This window comes from Corvus cornix, chromosome 1 (assembly GCF_000738735.6).
Source record: "Corvus cornix cornix isolate S_Up_H32 chromosome 1, ASM73873v5, whole genome shotgun sequence".
Lineage (NCBI taxonomy): Eukaryota > Metazoa > Chordata > Aves > Passeriformes > Corvidae > Corvus > Corvus cornix.
Window position 1 is genome coordinate 922,049 of NC_046332.1, and position 17,074 is coordinate 939,122.

The following is a 17,074-nucleotide window of genomic DNA, read 5'->3' on the forward strand; positions in this document are numbered from 1 at the left end:
TTCAGCCTAGCTGTGCTCAGGAGCTCCCAGGACCAGTGCACTGCTCTGAGGGCAGCGTTCGTGACCCAGCTGGCACTTGTCCACCCTATCCCTAGGTTACATGGCACCCATCTCAGTTTAAAACATGCTGAGGAATAACATGAGTGTCCAGCAGGAAGCAAGCATTGCATTTTCAGGGCTGCTTTTACATCTCTGCCGTACACTAATACTCATTGCTGCTAGATGGTTTCAGTCCCAAGGCAGTCCTTGAGCTGCGGGACCCCGGAGTGATTGGCACAGACATCAGTTGTGCAATTCTCTTTCTGAGGGCGCTGAAGTACAATGAAGCACAGGAGTGGGTCGGAGTTCTGAGCTGGCTTAAAAGGCACCACTGACATGGCTAACAGAACAAACTCCTCTGAGTATTTCTGGTCTTATGAATATTACTGGGATTACATAGATCCAATTCCAGTAGATGGAAGCAAGTTGAAGGTTAATAAATGTAAGTATTGTGGAGTAGTAGGTGCTAATCTAGCACAGGGAAAATGTTGCATAGCTTGTCTCACTGACCTGGTTTTGTTTCCTTGCAGTAGAGTCCATGCCAGTGCGTGATTGTGTGAATGGGTGTCTGCCTTCAGGCTGGCTAATTACTAACACACTAACTCTGGGCTTTGTCTTACAGTATTTGAAGCTATAAGACTGCTGACACTAACTCTTCTTTAGCAGGATAGATTTTTATTGAGTCATTTGCTAAGGGGAAAGTTGATGACTTGCAAATCTGTAGTGTGGAGTGCTAGTTACCTGTGTGCTATTGTCACCACGTTTGCTGAAAGAGCAGAGGTTTTCATAAAGATACTATGTTTTCATCTTGGGATAAGGCTGACATTGCAACTGGTAAACATGCAGAGCTTTAGTAAAGGAAATAATATGTTTCCACCAGCCAGGAGCAACAAGCTGCAAACATATTTTTTTACCTTTCCTCCTTTGATTTAGCGCTGCTGAACTAATAAAGTAATAATATCCCTTATTGTGAAAATGCTTTACTCCTGTGGAAACTGATTCTGCCGGGCTTTGCAGTTTATTTTCAAAGGATATGAAGTAGCATTCACCCAACTCGCCTTGCAATAGCTTGTTCCATTTCACACCTGGCTTTGCACAGTGGAACAGCAGTGTCTTTTTATGGGTACTTATAGTGGCAAATAATTTGGGGTTTTCTAATGTAACTGCACTGGTTAGGTTTTGCTAAGATAAAATGACAAGCTACGTCACAGTAAATTAACTGAGGGCAGTGGATGGACTGACAAAGACCAAGGAAGAGCAGGTAGGGTGTGTTGGAGTCACTTATGCTCCAGGCAGTGTTTTCCCTAGATTTCTGTCAAGCCTCTACCTGTGGTTGTATCTTCAGTTAATTAACAAAGTTACGGGCTTTACTCACTGCTGTTTAGTTTACTGAAGATGGCTGCAACTGTTCAGAAGTGGTTTCAGAGATTAAAATTGTTTTTCCCAAGGTTATTGCAGTGAAATTATTATATAATACAGGAAAATGTGATGGCCTTTCAGAATATCTTCATGTCTTTCTCATTAACAATGCCTTTCTGATGGTGAAGGTTGAACTGGCCTGTGTTAGGAGCTGCTTGTGCTTCGCTTGCTTGGACAGCAATAGGAAAAGGGAGCAGAAATGTAGTCTGCACCACCTCTAGAAAAGCTTTTCTGTGCATTCAGATCAGTCAAAGGTTTATTGCCTCCAAACTTAGAGCACCACATCTTAAAGAAAGTGGTGTGAATATCCACAGCCTTCCATGTAGAAAATCTTGCTCTCTAATGCTATAGAGCAACATTTGGTGCTGCTGGGACCAGGCAGGTTATGAGCAGCTCCTCTGATTCTCTTTATTTTAAAGTTAGGGCAGATTATTACCCCCTAAATTCCACCACGGAACTCCAAACTGCTTAGCTAAGCTATTTAAGCACATGCACACACACATGCACAAAAAGTGATGGTAAAATTTAGCAATAGGAAAGCTTTTCATAGATTGGTAAAATATGTTATTCCAGTTAAAAAAAAAAATCCTAATTGTGGAATTTGAACCCAGGAAATTTTGGTTCAAGCTCCACCTGAGACCTGGAGCCAATTTATTTAGCTTCAGTGAATTCCATGAAATGTATTTAAAACTGTTTTTAAAAGATGAAGCCAAAATAGCCCTAACAGGGAATGCCATAAATCCAAACTCTTAATTTCTGTCCCAGTGGCTTGGAACCTTTCAAAACTTTGGGCTTTTCAAAATGTCCCTGGGCCACGAGCTTGCTTTTTGGAGCTGTGGTTGGCCAGTAGCACCCTGTTGCTTTTTCCCATAATAAGTTTGGGAAGAGCGGGTCAGAGCATCAGGCTTCATGTGCTAATTTAGCATCTTCTGAACTAAAGCTCATTGAAACTTTCATTAACAGAGGAAGAATAAAATAAGCTGCCCCTCCCCATTGATATTTCTCAGTAGCACAGCCAAAACTCAGGTTTTTGATAAGGGCGCAGCTGGACCAGCTCTAGTTTTGTGTTTAAAAGGAGCTGGGCTAATTCCCTTAATCTCTTTGTGGCTTTAATGCCGACACATACTGAACTTTTTCACAAAGAAACACTCAATCAAACATACTGGACTTGTTTCAAAGAACACAATGTTTCTGTCCTTTCAGAGGGAAGATTTATTTTATCTTGGTCAATATTTGTCTCTGGAGTCAGTGACCCTTCTTTTTCACCTCCTCTGAAGTGAGTCGCCGGCTGTGAATCCAGGGCAGAGCACCCAAACTTCCCAAGGCCACCACCACCACCACAGAGATCCCAGGAAGGAGCATTTTTGAAACAGTGGCCAAATGTGCTGTGGGGGCAGGAGTGGATTCATCCCCTCCCTCAGTGAGCCCACGGCTCAGGCAATAATTGGCACAGCACTGTAGCCTTCATGAAAGAGCAGCTCCCTTTGCTCCCCCAGCCACCTCACACTCCCACTAAACCAACTGTGGCCACACTTTGGCACTGGGAATCCTCTCGTTCCTTAAATAAACCATTTGCTCCTGGTAAAGCAGGCAGCGTCTTGCAGTATTTTATGGTGGTTGCAGAGGCACTGCAGCTGAACAGGGCAAGGGGCACATTCTCTTCCACTGCACTGATGTCCTGGGAGAGTCACAGGCACTTTGCAACAAACTTCCCTTGCTATTTCTCTTGGTATAAAATGCTTTCAAGGCTGGAATTCCCTCCCTGAGGGCCTCTCCTTAAAGATCCTGCAGGATTTGGCAGTAACAGCTCAGGCTTGAGCACCACACTGCTTCCTGCACTGTGGTTGTGTCAAAGGAACCATATTCAAATATCTGCACAGTTCTAGTCACCAGAACACTCTCTAGAGGCTTTTCCCAACCCCTCCCTCATTCCTGTTACCATTAACTATTAGGAGGCTCCCGAGACCTTTAACAAATTGGCACTTAGAGTCCTCTCTCTCTAAAAGGAGAAACTGAGTGAATCAAATGGCACACCTTTATTAGAGATGGTAAATCATCTTGCTGTGTTTTATTTTTGCCATGGTAGCAGTGACAGAATTACTGTGCTGTGTCCACAGACTCCATCGTCATTGCCTTTTGGGTCGGCCTTGCTGCATTTGTGATGTTTCTTTTCCTTATTTTACTGTGTATGTCCTGCTCTGGATCAACCCCAGCAAAGTAAGTACAACCAGAGATAAAGTAAGTAGATACTGGTGTGAAAAACTAACCTGCATGGAACATTCACTGCCTTGGGTGATCCAGCAACGACATCCAATGTTTATAACTGCACAAAGGTATACTTGCTCTGTCAGTATTTGGTTGGAGTGTCTCTTGACCCACTGCTCCTCCTTATCTGGTCAGGACGCAGAAAATTCAGCTCAGCAGGTTGGGCAGAGATTCAGGATTAGGTCACAAACAAGCAGAGGGACACAGAAGTCAAAAGGAGCATTAATATTCTCATGTATTGGCACCCTAGGGCCTCTGGCATGCTCACAGAAGGTAACAAAAACAATTTTAAAAGGCAGTTTACCCAAATAAACCACAAAGCAGGAAGCAGACTAACAACACAACAGACATGGAAATGGACATGAAATTGCAGGGTAACAGAGGCATGTCCCCACAAATTTACTGTTCCAAAAAAACTGGCAGGAGAAGTCTGTATACATGAAAATTTCAGAGTGTTTGGAAGACTTAAACAAAGTACTGATTTTTAAAGTTTTTTCACTATTTCATCCTGTTACTGAGCAAAATACTTGGCTTAAAAATACACATATTTATGCCTGATGTATTCAATTCTGACCATCAAAGGAGCCATTGCGAACAAGGCAAGTCTAGAAATGTTTTCTGGAGTGCCCAGAAATCATTAATGAAAACCAGTATTCGATGAGGTTTGTTTAGGCTTTGAAACCATCCTATCTTATAATTTTTCTAGGCTGAAAACATACTGTAAGCAAACAATTTTAGGACTGAAGAAACTATTAAACCCAGTCACACACAAAACTTGTCCTTTTTGATTGAGTTCTGTGTGTTTTTTAAGCCCCCACTTCAATTCCACTTCTCCCAATTCCAGCACCGAAACCCAGTGAAGTGCCTGAAAGAAGCCACAAGTATAAACTTGCACCCCCCTGCCCTGTCATCCTCTCTGCTGTGTCAGCCACCCACTACCCTTGGCATGACAGTCATCCAATATCTGCATGGAAACCTTATGTCTCTTTTCTTAAGATAATTCTGATAAACTCACCCAACAAATGCATGCTCATGTCACCGGTCAAGGCTGGAGAACTTTTACCTTCACCATTTCTGTACTCATCCATCTCTGTCAAGCTCAGGGACACGCAGGACCCCGTGTTCTCTCCCAGCTCGCCGAGTGAGAGGAGGCAGCTTCTCTGGGCACCCTGTGCCAGGGCCCCCCCACCCTCCCAGCCAGGAATTCCTTCCCAATATCCCATCCATCCCTGCCCTCTGGCAGTGGAAGCCATTCCCCCTGTCTTGTCCCTCCACCCCTTATCCCATGTCCCTCTCGAGCTCTCCTGGAGCCCCTTTAGGCCCTGGAAGGGGCTCTGAGCTCTCCCTGGAGCCTTCTCTTCTCCAGGTGAGCACCCGCAGCTCCCCAGCCTGGCTCCAGAGCAGAGGGGCTCCAGCCCTGGAGCAGCTTGGGCTTGTCCTCTGGGCTTGTTCCGACAGCTCCGCATATTTCTTGTGCTGTACCCCAGGGCTGGGGCAGCTCTTCAGGTGGGGTCCCACCTGAGCAGGGGAGAGGGGCAGAAGTCTCCCTCCCCTGGCAGAACCCCCCTGCTACCTCTTTTGATGCAGGGTTGATGCAATTTTGGCTACGTATGACACTCATCTCTTCCCCCACTGTGTAACACCAAGGGTTTACTCTCTTGGCAAGGGCACACCACCCTCCACAGCAGAGTCCCTTGTTCTTACCTGCACATCTGCACAGAAACAAGTCACTGTCAAAGTGTCTTCCAAAAGGCCTTTGCGACAACTCTGTTTACTTATGCCACAGTTTAATCCTTAGACACTGAGAGGTCGTGGACCTGAATCCATGATGTGATTGCACCACACACTTCTCTGCAATACCGAATAACTGGGTGCCAAGTTTGATGGGTGAGTTCGGGAGAGGGGGGAAGGCCAATGCCTGTGCAAGCCCTGCAGTGAGGAATCCATGTCCCAGTCCCTTTTGTCAGCACTGCACTATCCCACAGAAATAAGACAAAACGTCTGGAGGATGGGACCAATGATTTCAAACCCATTAGCCTGCCAAGGCAGCTGATGATCACATTGCTGGGATCCAGAGCATTAACATTTGCTTCAATAATAATAATAATAATCATCATCATCATCATCATCATCCAAAACGATACAGAAAAGTAAGGGTTTGTGGCTGGAGAAAGTTCCTGGCCAAGGCTGGAACTTCACACAGTGGAAGGAGGACAAGGCGAGCTCCTTCCCAGTGTCCCATGCATTTCACTGGAGGCTGTGCATTCCTGATAGCCGTGCACAACACAAACCTTCTGGCTATCACTTTCCTGCCAGACAGTGTAATGTTGGAGAAAAACCCAAGCTGGATGCCCAGAGAGCTGGATCTGCATGTCTCATGCCTCATCCATGTTTCTTGCTCTCGGAGAGGCTCAGTTCAGGGCCCCTGGGCTCCTGGGCTCCCTGCTGGCTCCAGACAGATCTCTTGCAGTAAGAAAGCCCATTCAGTATTTGGATGTGGTGCATGACCACCCTCACTGTAAATCACAGATGTGTAGCTGCCTTTATCCTTCAAATCACACTTCCCTCAAAAAAGGACATCACTCACAGCACTGCCTAAGAGTGACCTGGCTTGACCAGGTTGGTCTCTTTGACTACTGGGACACTGGAACTCTTCCATCCTCCTCCAGCATCCCTGCTGTTCCAGGGACGGTTAACAATTAACAGAGCTGGCCAGAGTTCTCCTCAGACAGTCCCCAGGTCTCTGGGATGCAAGTTCTCCAGCTGATTTTAAAATGTGGATAGCTAGCTGGTGGTGTGTAGCTACTTGATAGACTGGAAAGGAAACATCCTGTTTTGGTAAGAGTTTTTTTTCTTGCTTCTGTCAAACAAAGAGGAGAGATGTCTTGAATACACCTGCAGCACAATAAAGAAAATGCCAAACCTGCCTACCTGCTGGGCCTGTTGGTGAGACTTTTGGGGTCTGTTTCTGCTTTTTGAATTACCATTATGCAAAATCCCTGTTGAGTTAGTCTTCTCAGGCACAGATATTTTAAGCTTTCATTAGCAATAAATATAAATTTCAGATTATAAAGTTTCTATTTTTCTTTCTCCCAAGTATTAAAAAGAATTATTTTCTTTTTAATCCCATTTATTTTATCTTGCTTTTTGGATTTTGTTTTGTTAGGTTTGTCAGCCACTGAAACACTGGCTTTTAGTCTAAGACGTCTTCTTTCTCCCCTCTGAAGCTATGGCTCCAGGACATCAAGGCAGCTTTTCAAAAATTTTCCATTTCTGTTCTCACTTTTGGGTTACATTTTTCTCCCCACTGTAATTTTCCTCCCCACCTTTGAAGCCCTAAGGATACAGCAGTAGATGAGATATTGTCTTCAGCCCTGTTATGTGGAACTAATTGCTTCTAGGCCAGGACTCATCAGCTATTCTTTAAAGGTGAAGCTTGGGAAGCAACTGGGAAGAGGAGGCAGGAACCTGCAGTTCTCCTATCATTCCATCCACCCCACCACTAGTTTGTTTTTCTGGCAGAACCACACCTCTTTTAGCTGTTATGGTTTGTACACCAGAAGTTTCCTCCTGCCCTATCCATATCTGCTCCTTTTTAGGTCTGTCCCATTTCCTTGCTCGGTTCCCCACCAGCACTTAGAGCTGTGTCTTGTCTTTTCCCAACCCCAGAATCAGGCAGTCTCTCCCAAATATCTCACATCCTTCTTGTTCTTGCCCTCAGTGACACCCATTCACAATCACTGGAAGCGCTTATCGCTCTTCTCTTTCCCAGGAGCAGCTGTGGCAGTTCCCTTCACCCTTGGTACAGAGCAAGTCATAGCAAAGTTTCCAGTTTCCTCTTTAAAAATCCACCTCAAGAACTGGGTTAAGGGCTGGACTGAAGGTCCCATCTTGAGGGGGAAGGGGAGTCCTATCAGCGGAGCCCGGCTCCCCTTGGCTGAACTCGGCGCTTCTCGGTCGGTTCTTTCACCTGTCGGTATCTGGCTTTATGACTGTCTTGTTTGTAAAGACACCTCCTCTCATTCCTTTCAGCACGGCTACGAACGGCAGTGCAGGGTCGGGCAGGAGTTCATTAGGCAGTGACTGCGCTCGCGCTAATTAATGGTCACGAGAGCAGCCAGAGCAGCTCCCCGGGCGAAGCGCTTGCCACTGGAATGTGTTGGAATCACTGTGCGATCCCAGCGGTTCGAAGTTTGGGAATGCTGTGGGACATGTTCAAGGTGTCATTAATGTATTTTTTATAAAGCCACCAAGGAGTGGTGGAAGAAAATAAATAATATTGCTTATCTGTCGGTGTCTTTGCCTTTTGTGATGTTGGCTGGTTCCAAGGGGGTAAATCAACTTCACGTGGAGCTTTTGCTGCTGTTCTCGCTCGTGTGCTGGGATTCAGCAGAGTCCTTGTCCCTTTACACATCAGGAAATGCAAGTTCGGCTGAATTTCAGTTCGGCTGGGCTCGGCTGAGCTCGGTTCTGCTCGGTTCAGTTCAGCGGGGCTTTTTGGGGTCCGGCCGAACTCGGGTCAGCTTGGCTGAGCTTGGCCGGGGTCGTCTGAGCTCGTCTGAGGTCACCCAGCTCGGTTTGGTTCGAGTAGGTTCATCTGAGCTCGCCTGTGTTCGTGTGAGCTGGGTTCGGTTCAGCGGAGCTCTTCTCCATTCGGCTGAGCTCGCTTCCTCTGGCTCAGTTCGGCTGAGTTTGTGAGATTCGGCTTGGTTCGGCTGAGCTTGAGTGGGTTCAGCTTAACTCGGTTCACTTCGGCTGGCTCGGCTCTGTGCGGCTGAACTCAGCTGTGCTCGGCTCAGCTCGGCTCAGCTCCATTCGTCTGAGCTCCATGAGATTCGGATCGGTTGAACACAGCTCGGTTCAGCTGAGCCCGGTTCAGAAGAAGGGGTAGAGGGCAGCTCAGAGGGTACAATAAAATTGGGCCATGGGGTACAATAAAATTCTGGGTGCTATCAGTGCTTTTCTATGGGGTGTAGACACGAAGTATTTAAGCCTGAGAAGGAATGTGTAACTAATTAACTTGCAAGCATTTTTGGTTTTGCAATACACTGGTTAAAAAAAAAAAAAAAAAAGAATTCTAGCTGGATTATACTTTAAGGAGGAGAAAGAAGTCCTATGCAAGAGACAGTTCTTAGGTCAAAGATGATAAAAGTTTTCCTTGGTACTTTGGAGATCAAATCCTATGCGGGTATTGGGGAGCAAATAATTCCTGACAGGCTTCACAGCTTCGATTTCAAAACTTTTTTTTTCCCTTTACTGCTGCTCCGCCAGCGCCTGCAATGGCCAGGAGATGGCCCTGATGTCCGCACTAAGAGGGGTAAACCAGGGAAACACAATTTGCTCTCCCTGAAACCGTGTCTGAGGAGTGTCAGTAAATATCCTGGGCCAATGTGAATTCACAGGATAAAAGATCACTTTGATCTCGTAGCACATGAGGGGCGCAGATTCAAGAACAAAGTCCAGGAACTTGTTGCTTCACAAAAGAACTCTGTTTCCTTGCTCAGTACGAAGGATCTGACGTGTCCCTGAATTCAGAGGACGGTCATCAAACAAAATTCCTGGGTGTTGGTGGGGGGCTGTTTGTTTTTAAAGCGAGAATAATCTAAAGGCAGTTTCCAGCGCTTTGCTTTGAAATATTGAGGTATGGTCTAAAGATTATTTTCCACTGAAAAAGGCTTTATCAACTCTGGTTTTTTGTACTTCTACTTGCCCTTCTTCCCCAAGTTCTGGTGTTTATATCCTTCACGGAGTCTGCGTTGTTCTGTTCTCCAGCGTGACCCACTTTTGACAAGCCACCCCAATGAGAACCTTCTTACCTTAACCTTCTAAGTTGGTAACACTTCGCCAAACATCAGGGACGCTATCCTGAACTCGTCACAACAACCCAGCTCCTCCGTGTAGCCAGATCCGCAGGGACGGAGCTCTGCGCTCGCAGGTGGGAGGCTGTGGGAGGAGCACGGAAAGTGGCAGCAGCCGCCCTCGGCTGTTCCCCAAGGCTGGCGGTGCGTTCTTGTGCAGACCACAGCGCCCGTGTAAATCAGGGAAGGAACGGAAGTGGTTTGTCTGGGCTGCTCCTTGAATAAACCTTTGATCAGGGTCTGCCAGGGGTTTGATGAGGTGTCAGTGCATTACACCAAGAGCCGCAGTCGTCACCTCCTGTCCCTTTCACCTGCCAGTGCCCACAGCTATCTTTCCAGCACCATATTTTTATACTGATTTATTTTCAGGATTCACTTTCAGACCTTTTGCTTTGCTCTCAATAAAAGCACTTAGCCCTGCTTGCATCCAAAATTCCCCAGCCTGAGTTCTTTTCCGTCAGAAAACCAAGTGTGAGAACACAAAAACCTGTTTCATTTTCTTAGTAAAAACATAATTTTTTATATATGTGTATATATATGTAAACACACCCCCACACACACAGACTGCGCCATGGGCACTAAGCAGATTGTTTTCTACGTTGTGTGCAGAAGGATGCTTGCAGAGGATGATCATTTTTGTGATTCAGGGCTGAATTAAACCCTATCAAACCCCATCCAAATGGTAGAATCATCATAGAATCATCCAGTCCCATTCCTGCTATGGGCAGGGACACCTTCCACTATCCCAGAGTGCTCCAAGCCCCATCCAACCTGGCCTTGGACACTGCCAGGGATCCAGGGGCAGCCACAGCTGCTCTGGGCAGCCTGTGCACAGGGAAGAATTTCTTCCCAGTATCCAATCTAAACCTTCCCTCTGGCAATAGGAAGCCATTCCCCCTTGTCCTGTCCCTCCAGGCCCCTGTCCCCTGTCCCTCCCCAGCTCTCTTGTAGGCTCCCCTCAGATCCTGGAAAGAAAGTCCCTAATGCCAAGTTCCTAAGCAATCCGAAGGGCTCCTGGGCTTTGTGAGGTCTGAACACTGGAGTCTGGGAAGGGAAAGCAGTTGGAAACCACCTCCAGTGTTGATTGTGTGCCAACATCAAACACTTGCCCGCTGGCTGGCGGGAGATAAAAGCCCAGGAGCTGTGAAAGGAGGAAGGACACGAGGAGCACCGGGGAGGGCTGGCTCTGGGCAGAGCGCTCATGGCGTGTGAGCTGGGCTCGTCCCGAGTGCATGCTTCCGCAGAACTCTGTTTCATGTGGAAAGCAGGCTCAGTAGCCCTCTGGATGGCTGCAGGTGCTCGGCAGTGGGATGTGAGCCCCGTGTGTGCCGTGGTGTCCTGCACAGGCCACAGGCAGCTTCTGGCACTGGTCCCTGCACTCGGTGCTCCAGTAATGCTGTGCCTTCTGTCAGCATCAGCTGTGAAATGCTTCATTCGCAAAACTCACTGCTTCGGGTCCGGTTGGGTTTTGGTTGTGGGTTGGGTTTTCTGATTTTTTTTGGCGAGGTAGAAATCCCATCATTTCAAATGTAAATGATTAGTGCAACAAACCCTGCCAAAATAAACATTCCTGTGCGTGTGTGGATCTTCTCTTCCTTAAAGAGAGGAAACAAGCTGTGGGATGGGTTTGTAGGCTTGTGTGCTCCTCCAAAACACTGGAGTACTGCAAAAAGGAGGGGGCGGGGGGGGTTAAGGACTCCAGTTCAACATCTCACTGCCACATCTCCTGGAAGCAGCAAAGCCATTGGGCTTTTCCCGCATTTTAATGTTTCATTTCCTGTTACAAAGAGCCGCGTTTCTTCAGGTTCTCCTGCTCCTCTGCAGGCTCGTGACTGATTGTCAGTGGCAATTTAGTGCCTGCCTTAGCAAAGCCTCTTTCACAGCACAAGGATTTTTGGTGTTCAGTGGGGGTTTTTAAAATTTATTTACGTGCCCGGGGATTTTTGTGTGATGAGAAACATACATTGCAAAGGTGGGGGGGTTTTTTCCCCAATACATGCATTTCTGTGTTCTGTTTTCCTGTAATTCCTCTACATCTACAAATATGGGTCATATTACAAAAATATGGGTGAGCCTAGAGTGGATTATAGGAAAAATACCTTTCTGTAAGTATGTGAGTATGGTTGGAAATATATTAATGTCGAATGCACGTGCTTGTAAATAAGATTTTTTATTTCGGTATTTTACTCAATGTAGGGATTGGGACATACTTCAGAAGTAATTATTTCCAACATTTTGGGAAGATTCTTAGGGCTTTTCTGTCTTTTTGATATTACACTATTTGGAAAGCAACCAGCTGGCAATGAGGCACATTTGGCATGGGCTGGGAAGATGTGTATTCTGCTTTGAGTGACCCTAAGGTCTGTTAACATTTTATTTAGAATATTTAGAAGATGAAGCTCATGTAATTATGCTTTTTTGTACAGCTTTTTGTGTTTTAGGGAAACGAGTCTTTAATCTGGTAAGGGGATGACTAATTTATCTATGTTGTTATTGGTTAATTGATTGGATAAAACCTTGGCTATTGATTGCCCAAACATTTCAGTAGTACTGCTCATATATAAAAATCATCCTGTGATATTACCAGGGTTACTTCTAAAAATAAACTTTTTTGAAAACGGACTGATTTTAAATATTATGCTTTAAATATATTTATGTGTGTCTTCGCACTGCTTAAAAACTGCTTATTCTATTTGTTTTGAGGTCCACATCCACTTTTCTCACCTTATCCTGTATTAATGTATGTTAGGGGACAGACTAAAGGAGTGGTTGTATCATAACTGTGAGTCAAAATTCTGCAGTCACATAAATACCCAATCCCTAGGTATTTAAATATATCCCTGGATTCATCCCATAAATCAACTTTGTCCCATTTGTCCTTCACCATTCCGTGTTTTTCAGCTTCCTCTCATCTTCACTGTGAGCCTGCCTCTCTGTCCCTTTGCGTTCCCTAATGCCGAGCTTGTGACGACTCCTTCAATCATCCTCCACGACAAGTGAAGCTGGCTTTGGCAGGAGATGAAGTACTCTGTTAGATGAATGGATAGAGCTGTAAAGAGCTCCAGACGAGCTCGTGAGAGCTGACCAAGCCCTATCAGCTGATTGAATAAAAGTCAGAGCCTCTCCCTACATGCTTTGCTGGACCTTCCCACTCTCCCTGTTCCAACAACTCCCAGTTCCCATGGCAAAGCTTTCTCTTGATTCTCCCTGGAGAATCTGGTTGGTTCCAGAAGAATGATTGGAGTTGCTGGTTCATCCTGCCAGATGGGCCACTGTGATCCTCTCGGCCACCTTCCTGCCTGACACCCAGCACCAGGCTCCTTCCTGCTTGGAGTACAGCAGCTCCTAGAAAACACATCTGAGTTTGATTTAAGGATTTCCAAAGAAGGAGACTTTGCCATAATGCCTTGCTGGGTTGCTGTGCTGGTTAATTACCCTCACTGTTAAAAATATGTGTCTTATTTTATAGCTTAAATTTGTCTGGATTCAGCTCCCAAGCCCTGGATCTCATTATAGCCTTGTCTGCGAGCCTGTGTTCGTACTCAGGAGGGGAGCAGGAGCCCCCTCCCTTTGCTAGGCTCAAAAGGACCAAGTTCCTCCACTGGAAAGTTTGTTATTTAAATCTTTTTTCACTCTCAGAGCGCTTTTCTGAATTTTCTTCAGTTTACCAACTCCTTGACTTGTGGAGGTGCAGTTTTCCAGCTGGGGTTGCAGGAGTGCAGGACACTCGAATCATTTAGCAGCCTTCTTTTCTTCAGGGCATCTTGTTTTCCCTTAAGCCATGGACTAAAATGTTATTTTTGATAGGCAGGAAGGCCCGCCCAGTGCCTGAGTCACGTTGTCTCTTTTGGCCGTTTGGGAGCAGACAGGGAGTAGCAGGGTCTGAAAGTGCTGTCAAAGCCAGAGTCTTCATGAGTAATTCCTCTTCCCTGCCAAATATTTCATGGTACTTAGTGTTCATCAGCCAGGTGGATCAGTGCTGACTCAAGGGAGAATGTGCTTGCTACAGAAACAGGTGCAGGAATGAATAACCCACTGGGTTTTGTAATAATCAACCTGATATTCAAACACATCTGCGAGTGATTCTGTAATCATGTAGATATGCAAATTCAGAACTATATTTTTATCCGGGTTTTGGGGGTTTTTTTTTCCTTCTTTTTTTCCTCTAGAAAGTCTACCAGTAAAATATTTTAAAATTTCATTTGGATCAAGCAGGAACTGTCTCCCAGTTTTCCACTGAAGGATTTTCGAAGATGTGTTGACTGGAACCTCTCTCCCCCTGAGTGTTTGAAGCAATTCTCCCCCTGGAACCTCTGGGATCAGAGCCCAAGTGGCTGCAGCAGCAGCAGCCACAGTGGAAGCTGGGGCAACAAACCCATCTCCGTACTCAGGGCACCAGCAGGAGAAAGAGCAACACAATCTCATGGGAAATATTATTTCACCAATGTTTTTTCTTTCTTTTTTTGTTGAAGGGGGAAGTTGGAGTCATGGACAAATGGTCCCAGAGCTCCTCCTGCTTTGTGTTCCTTGAACCAATGTGACAGGGGGCTTGAGCTTGCTGATAACACTGCTGAGACTGAAAAATAAGCAAGAAAGGAAAAATTACCTGGAGAGAAACGGGAACTAAATGGGAGCAAAGCTCCCTCTGAGTGTGCAGCAAGCATTGTTGAGATAGGCTGGCTTGGGCCAAGGATCCCAGGGGAGCGTGGGGAGGGAGTTGAGGGCAGCCCTGGAGGTGCTGCACCAAGCCAGGAGCAGGGGCTTGAGGGGGATGCGTAGCTGTGTGGAAAGGGAACCTTTCCTGGGCTAAAACACGGTGGGATGCAAAGGAGCTGTGGGAGAAAGGCTCTGCCCAGTGCGTCCCCCAGCTTTGGGAAGGAAAACCAAACCTGCAGAGTTTCCTCATGAAATGCACGGCCAGTGCATTCCATGTTTGTTTCCAGGTGTGGGTTCCTGTGTACGTTCCGAGGCTGTGACCCCAAGCCCCCCACTTTGGAGCAGTGAGACAGCACAGCTCGGCCCCAGGCTGCCCCAGGAATTCGCTCTTCCCCTCCTCTGAGCACTATCTTGACAGCTGAGAACAGCCAGAGAGCTTTTCCTGACACGCCCTGAACTGGAACATCTGGAGAGTGTAAGCTCTGCTTTCGCTGTGAAACATCCTCAGCTCAGGAATTTACTTCTCCCAGTGGCCTCCTGCAGCCGCCGTCCGCTGACCCCAGGGCTCCCTGTAAGGCCCATCTGCGTGCTCAGATGTGTGCCTGGGGTCTGGCAGGGAGGCTCTCGGATAACTCATCCCGTGGGAGTCTGTGTGGGACGAACGGTGGCCCGGTATGTAGCTGGCTTTTAAACCATGTCTATCAGTCCAGGCTATTAAACAAACGAAACAAAACCATTTCACCCTCTGGGAGTCTTACAATAAATAAATGTATTGAAATAAATAAACCCCTCAGGTTTTGGTAACTGTGCCATGGGGGTTCTTCATGCTTGAGTGAGCAAGTGACCTCTGCCAGGCCACCCCTTCTTGATCCTGCAAAGGAAGTGTATCCCAAGTACCTCTGTCACAGCAGATGGGCACCTGCTCAGGAATAAACCTACGCTGAATTTTTACAGGGAAGAGGTGCAGGTGACAGAAAGAATTTCAATGTAACAGAGAAACACGTTTCTTTTTTTGGGTTTAGCCCTGTTGGTCCTTCTTTGAAGCGCACCAAGGAAAAACCTGGAAGCCTGGCCTTGAGCTGAAATACCTGTTGATTGGAGTATATATGGAATAATTCCAAGGGCAGGGGCACCTTCCACTATCCCAGGTTGCTCCAAACCCTCTCCAACCTGGCCTTGGACACTGCCAGGGATGGGGGCAGCCACAGCTTCTCAGGGCACTCTGTGCCGGGGCTTCCCCACCCTCACAGGGATTCGTAATTTAAAATTGAATCGATTTATTTTAAGCTTGTATCACTTCAGAAATGTTTCAGGCCCTGAACATATGCCAGAGTATTCACCTGTAAATGACTGCACACTTCCTAACTGGGCTTCCCAGCCCTGAATCTTTGATGTGGTTTCCATAGCTTGGGAAGGTGCATCCAGAGACCTGACTGCAGCAAGGTAACTGTGATTTGTAAATGAGCCTTGCAGTCATCACGGAGCAAGCCTGTCCTGGACACAAAGGAAAACACTTGGAAAATGAATGTTTTCAGCTGCAAAGCGCCAAGATGAATTTTCATAGCTTGGTACGAGACTGCATTCATTTCAAGGTTTTTAATCTGATTCTTTTGCTGTTTTCCAGCAGTTCATTCAGTCATCCCAAATTCTCTCATGCTTAAACAAAACACGGAGGTCTTTGTTCAGGACGGAATTGCTGCTTTGGTCACATTTTAACAAGGTGTTTGGAATATTTCTTGCAAGGAAGCATTTAAATCTCTGCCTTTCTTTGACTGAAAGAACACCTCTTACTAAAGATGCAAGCACACAGCCAGTCCTGGACTGTGCTCTGAGGCACTGGGATATTTTCTGACCTGTTGACAAGAAAAAGGAGGAGAGTAAGGAGATACAACCCCACGTTTTGAGGGCATCTTGGTTCTGAATTGTCACTGTGGCATGGCACTGGCAGGAGTGGTTGGACCAGCAGCAGTCCCTCCTGGGATGTAAAACTTTATTTCAACCCCATCTCCATCCTCATCATGCACTGAAATGGCTCTCAGAGCACGGGAACACCAGGGACTGACCCAAGGAGGCCACTGCAGGGGCTCTGTCAGCATTCCCAACACCTCACCCCTTTTCCTGCAGGACACACTAAACCCAGGGATTCACAACGGTCTGATCTCCTTGTTCTTCACATCTCATCCATCACTGATACCTAAAAGCTTTTTGAAAAGACAGAGCATTTCCCATACAATCCTCTTGTGTTCTCTTACATGTAAATGAAACTTAAATGCAAGGTCCCAAATTACACGACAGCGTGCACTGCAGGGAGGGCTTCGCAGCAGTTTAACTGAAATTCAGAAATTGAACTTCTCAATTAATGAAATGTGAAAAAGAATAACAGCACCAGTACAGCAACCCCCTGCTAGTCACTTTGCTATTAAATTCCATTTGCTTTATGATACCTCCAAGTGCTCAGTTTATGTGCTGGCTGCAGAGACCTGCAGGACAGAAGCTGCAGGGAGCAAACTGGAGATTTTTCTGGATCTAGCAGAGCTTTTGGAGGTACAGTGCCAGATCACCCCACTGCCAACACATTTCTGTAGAAGTCATCAAATGGTTCAATGCTTACTCAGGTAAATTTGCAAAAAAAAATAAATATATATATACACACATAGAAACATACATGTATATATAACTATGTTCTGAATATTTTTGAGGACAACATTTGCAGGATCCTGAAACCATGGAAAAGTGAAGTACATTCATTCTCCATCATGGGTTTAGGAAGTCACCTGTCCCTGTCAGCTGAATGGCATCTGCAGGACCCAGGCACAGAAGTCGCAACGTCCTCAGCT

General features: G+C 46.3%; 1 protein-coding gene across 1 annotated transcript; it reads left to right on the forward strand.

Annotated features, from left to right (window-relative positions):
- Nucleotides 1-294: 294 nt before the first annotated feature.
- On the forward strand, nt 295-8,015 carry LOC109143195 (melanocortin 2 receptor accessory protein). Its single transcript, XM_039565809.1, has 3 exons — nt 295-481; nt 3,576-3,675; nt 7,756-8,015. Exons 1-3 carry the CDS (start codon nt 376-378, stop codon nt 7,823-7,825), a joined length of 276 nt encoding a protein of 91 aa, XP_039421743.1. The 5' UTR covers nt 295-375; the 3' UTR covers nt 7,826-8,015.
- Nucleotides 8,016-17,074: the final 9,059 nt, after the last annotated feature.